Consider the following 5,504-nt stretch of genomic DNA (forward strand, 5'->3'; position numbering starts at 1 on the left):
ACTACAATAGAAGAGAATGGTAGAGAGGAATCATGCACACAAGCCTGGAAGCTTAGATTTATTGAAGTCATAGTCAGCCTTCAGTTCAATGTCCAGTTTAATACTCTTTACTCCCCTATTTTTATCCCTCATCACTCCACCCCTATTTTAGGCTTGGGGGTGAGGCTGGGCAGACACTGGGGCAGTCTTAGTGTGAGGGAGTCAGAGAGGATGGCTCCGTCCTAGATGGAAACTCCTTTTGGCTTAGCCAAGGCCGAAGAGCTAATTTGATTTTAGGATTTGATTGATCCAGGGGCGATAATGAGCAATTCGAGTGAAGACTGAAAGAGGTAGTGAATCTGTTCGTCCATAGGAGACAATGCCTTGGGCCACACCAGAACAAATGAGGGGTCCTCCAGAATCTCCCTATTAGACAAAGGGGAAGGTTGACAAAGAAAGGTTGACCTTACCCTGCCCCACTCAGCCCTGGGCTCTTTCTGAGTTGGGTCCAGAAATCATGAACCCTCCTGGGTTCGTAAGCTCCAGCACTGATTCTCTTCTTGGCTCATATCCAGCTTCATCTTCCCACCTAGCCCTCATTCCCTCCCTCCTACCAGCATCCCTTTGAAATTCTAAGTAGGATTCTGGGGTGGAGGTGGGGATGAGTCTGAGGTTGGACACTTCAATTCCCACCCTCAAGTACTAGGGAAATGGGGCTTGGGTTTGGGGATTTGGAATATTTTCTACTCTCAGATCTAATTTAACACCCTCTCCCCCCACCCCCCCCACGCCCAAGTCCTGGACCCAGTGGAAAATGTTGACCTCAACTTTTCTTAGGAGGATTCTGACTCCTAGATAGTGAATGACTTCCAAAGAAGAGAAATATGAAATGTGGACTCACCTTGTATGCTGATTTAATTGACTTGGGGTTCCCCACACACAACTGGAGTTTCTCATCAAAAGCTTTATACGGTTTGCAGTTAATGGGATCCATTAGTCTCAGTTTCACCTCCTGTAAAGTGTCTGATGGTGGGGATTTTACTCCTGTCATTCCCCAGCCGGTTGCTTGACATAATTTCCCAGGTGAGGCAGAATTGAATGTTGAGGGCAGGGGGAGAGTCCCCACTTCCATAGTTAGTTTGGCTTTCTCTTCCAACTGTGAGAAGGAAGGAAAAGGAGCTATCAGTGCCAGGGACAGGTTACAGGGAGTAGGGCAAAGGTCAGGGAGAGATGCAGGGGCTTCAGATTCTTGAGAAAAGGAAGGGAATAAAAAAGGAGGTGGAGTTGGGATCATAGAATGGGGAAGGGGAAAGATCATAATTTCTCACAGTTATATAGCATTTTATGGGTAGCAAAGTGATTTTAATGAACAAATGAATGAAAAAAGTGTTTATTAGGCACTATTTATTTCCCAGGCAGCATGCTCAGCTTTTCTTATAACATTCTTGTGAGATAGGTAATGTATTATTATTCCCATTTTATGAGAAAACTGAAGCTCACAGAGGTCAAATAACTTGTCCATAGTCACCTAGCTAGTAAGTGTTTGGAGTTAAAGCTTGACTCTAGGTTTTCTGATTGAGAATTCAGTGCTTCTTATCAGACCACACAATTCTCATAGAATGTAGACCCTAAAACATAGTAATCACAGTGTCTCAGAGTTGGAAGGGACCCCCAGAGATCGTAGCACAACCTCTTCCCAAATAGAAACGTCCTCTTTGACATCCAGCCTTTGTTTCAAGACCTTCAGTGATGGGGAACTCACTACTTCTTGGGCTGTTGGCTTATTGGTCTGGGGGTACTTCATGAAAAAGGTCCTGGGTTTGAACTCTGGTAGAGTCTGATCTTGAGAGGTAGCATGGTGTAGTGGATAGAATGTTGGATTTGGAGCCAGGAAGACCTGGGTTCAAATCCTGCCTCTAACTCTTAGGAGGTATGTGATCCTGGGTAAGCTGTTCAAACCTCTCTGAGCCACGGTCTCCTCCTCTGTAAAACAAAGGGGTTGGACTTCATGACCTCTGAGACCCCTTCTAGGACTAAATCTATGATCCTTTGAAGGAGGCTTTTCCACGTTCAGACAAATCCAACTGTCAGCAAGTTTTTCTTTTCGTCCAGCTGAAGTTTGCCCCCCCCACCGGAATTTCTGCCTATTGCTAAGGGTTCTGTTCTTTGAGGATGAGCCAAATAGGCTGTTCTGTCCTCCCTTATCATATGAACAAGGAATACTGAAGGAAGAGTAGATGTCAGACATCTCTTTGTTCAACTTTTCATGTTACAGATAAAAAAACTAAAGGCGTGAAAGTTTAAGTTAACTCGCCCAAGGTGACACGGCTAAGTCAGTGACCAAGATGGAGCTAGGGCCCGTAACCTAATGATTCCCAGTCCTTTGTTTTCTGTTAATCCTCACCTTTAGTAACATGATGTCATTGTTAAACCTCTTGCGATCATATTCCGGGTGAGGGAATTGATGCTCAACATTAAGAGTCTGCCAACTTGCCTCTCTCTTTGTGATGTTATGTGCTCCAAGGATGACTGTCATGGAGCTGTTGGAGGAGCGAGGGAAGAGGGAGGTATTAGGGGTTCAAGATCCTTTGAGAAGGGAACATTTTGAGGAATAGGGCTCAAGGACTCTCACTCCTGGGACACCAACCTCTTCTCCCTATCTCCATGGTGGCTGGAGGGGGGTTGTGCTCAGGGGTGAATGTGGTATTCAGGCCTTGACCAGCACTGAAGTGCTTGCAAGGGGGCAGAGACAACTCCCTAATTTCATCTGGAAGGGTTGGAGCCTGCCCAGATGAGGACAGGGTGACAACTGGGCCTGTCTTGTCCTGTCTCATGCTGCCCTTGAGCTAGCTTCTATGGGACAGAAAGTCCAGAGGAAAGGTCAAGGATTAAATGAAGAAAAGCTTCATTGCACCAATGTGTGCTGGGAACCCTGTGGCAGAGCCTAGTTTTCCATGGAAGGACAGTTGCTAAGGTCCCTGGGAATAACTAAAAGCAGGGGGAATGCTACTGGTCGGGAAGGAGAACTGGGCAAGAGAGTTGGACTCTTGGGTGGTAATATCTGAAGTACAAGCTTCATCACTTGGTGCAGGACGGTTACTAAAGGTGGGTGGACCTTGAGGAGAGAGGGCAGATCTCAACTAGGAACATGAATACTCTTGCTCATTCTCGTTTTCACTCAGACTATAGATCTCCTTCCAGGTGAGCAGCCCCCCAGGAGACAGGAGGGTGCCTATCAGACCTTGATTTAATGAGTGCCTCACCTGGTGAGTATCAGAGAGGGGGAAGGAGGATGAGGACACTTACTCTCCTGTACAGTGGGCTGCGGTCATCACAAAGTCCCTCCGAATCAGGAACCCACCACAGTGGTATAAGGAACCGTATTTTTGGATTTTCAGAAATGCCATGTAAGGGTGGGAATGTGGTTTTGATTCTTCACCCCCAATGATCTCATCTGAAACAGACCCCCATCCCAAATGCTTATATCCCAAATATATAGATACACACAATTGAGATAAAACATCAGGCCCATGGAGACAGAATTAAAACTATCAGCCACATCACCTCCTACCCAACCCAAGCCCCCTAGGCCTTCCCTCAAACATTGTTCCTCAGCTCTTATTTTTTCTCTTTTGGAAATAACTTCTGGTCTGTGACTCTGAAATATCATCATCACCATATTTCTTATATCCCTTACAATATCTATCTCTATTTCAGTATAGTGCAAGATCTCCAAGCTTGAATCCTAACTTTTACCCATTTAAGGACTAGAGTCAGGTCATAAGCTACCCTCTTGAGTGGGAGAAACTAAAGCTTGGAGGAGACTTGAATAAGGAGACTCTCCCAAGTCTTCTCTGGGAAGAGACCAGGCCCAGTCAGAAGTGTCTGCCAGGTGGAAGTGTCTATCTTGGGGCACTGCCACAAGTATTACTGGGAGTAGATGTGGAACTCTAACCCAACCCTGTTTCTCTGGGGAGCAGGAGACTCACCAGCTCCAGCCTCATGAGATAGAAGAAGAGTCAGCAGGAGTGAAAGGAGGAGCGTCATCTTCCTGGACAGGATACACAGAGCAGATGCTGCTTCTGCTCTAGCCATCTCCCACCTTCTGGGATTTGTAGCTAAGGCTGCATGAAGAAGAGGGAGGGGTCACTGACCACAGGAACTTCCTGGTCACGTTTTCTTCCATTGTGGTAGAGCCAGTTATCTGATTAATTATAGTTTCTCCTACCCTTGCTCTCGACTCCCCTTGGCATTGTCAGAGGGGACCCAGGACTCATGGGTCCCCAAGCTAAGGTATAGACCAATCAATCCACAAACATTTTAAAAACACCTACTATGTGCCAGGTAATTAGTGAGGTGGGGGCATGGGAGATAAGGGAGAAGGGCTACCTATTCCTGATGTCGTGGAATAAAAAAGGCCTAGTCTTTTGGTCTTAAGAGTCCCCAATGAAAAATATGAATGCCTCTGGGGTTGTTAAGCTCTCCAACAACAAAAATAACAACAACCCCCCCCCCCCCAAAAAAAAACCAAACCAAACCAGTCCTTGTTTTCAAGGTTTTTACATTCTCAACAATGTTTACATTCTATTATAGGGAGTGATTCTGTCTGTGTAAAGATGAGGTTGAAGCTCCCAAGAAGGTAGATGCTAAGATATCTTAGTATCTAAGATATCTTAGATACTAAGATATGCTTAGTATCTACAGACTGCTGTAGATACTAAGAACTAGACCCTTTTTGCCATTCAAAAGATTAGTTGAAGAAAAGATAGAATGGTAGAGTTGTAGTGGTAAGGGAGATGAATAAAGGTGAAGAATATGGGAATGAGGAAGTGGTGAGAAATGCAGAAGAGGGTGATGGAAAAAAAAACCTGACAAGATAGAAGGATGGGATGGAATTGTGGGAAAGAGGGTAATGGGTTGAGAATGTTTGTATGGTGGGGGAGAGGGAAGGTTGACCCCTTTCCCATTCTGTATCTCACTTGGCTTTGTTGAATCCTGACGAGGGACATGCCCCCTATCACCATTTGGCAGTATTACTCAAGTCCTCTGAGAACCAAAAATAATTCAGACAAATGAGCAAATGGGCTAAGAGCCTAAGCGAAGGGATCTTTTGTTTCCACTGAGTCTAGAAACCATGATGGGAAACATAGGGAGAAAATATCCTCCATCAACTCACCCACCCAATTGTCCTTGCCCTCACCTCACGTCCGCATACTGAATCTTGGTCTGAACTTGGACACTGTAGCCCTTTCAGCTGTAAGGGTTCTGTGATACTAACTGAAGCATTACTGCATTGGAGACCCTTCCTGCATTTCAGTGGGGACATTCCAGAGAAAGAGTGTTGAGAAAAGGAGAATTTTAGCACATGCAAGCAGAGATTATTTGGGGTGTGAGGTGGGAGGGGAAATACATGTCTTTTAATTGAAAAGGTCAGGCAGTAGCAGTATGTCTTAAGCAGGAGCCAAGTTCATTAGGTGGAATTACTGATTAAGGAGTTAAATGGGTCAAGGCAGTAGCAGTGTCTA

At 45.4% G+C, this 5,504-nt stretch overlaps 1 protein-coding gene across 1 annotated transcript; it reads right to left on the reverse strand.

Annotated features, from left to right (window-relative positions):
• Positions 1-261: 261 nt before the first annotated feature.
• On the reverse strand, positions 262-4,098 carry CMA1 (chymase 1). Its single transcript, XM_027843208.1, has 5 exons — positions 3,969-4,098; positions 3,286-3,433; positions 2,384-2,519; positions 881-1,135; positions 262-405 (listed from the first exon to the last, which is right to left on the reverse strand). Exons 1-5 carry the CDS (start codon positions 4,072-4,074, stop codon positions 262-264), a joined length of 789 nt encoding a protein of 262 aa, XP_027699009.1. The 5' UTR covers positions 4,075-4,098.
• Positions 4,099-5,504: the final 1,406 nt, after the last annotated feature.

The sequence above is a fragment of the Vombatus ursinus genome, unplaced genomic scaffold (assembly GCF_900497805.2).
Source record: "Vombatus ursinus unplaced genomic scaffold, bare-nosed wombat genome assembly UNPS02014894.1, whole genome shotgun sequence".
In the NCBI taxonomy this organism is placed as follows: Eukaryota; Metazoa; Chordata; class Mammalia; order Diprotodontia; family Vombatidae; genus Vombatus; species Vombatus ursinus.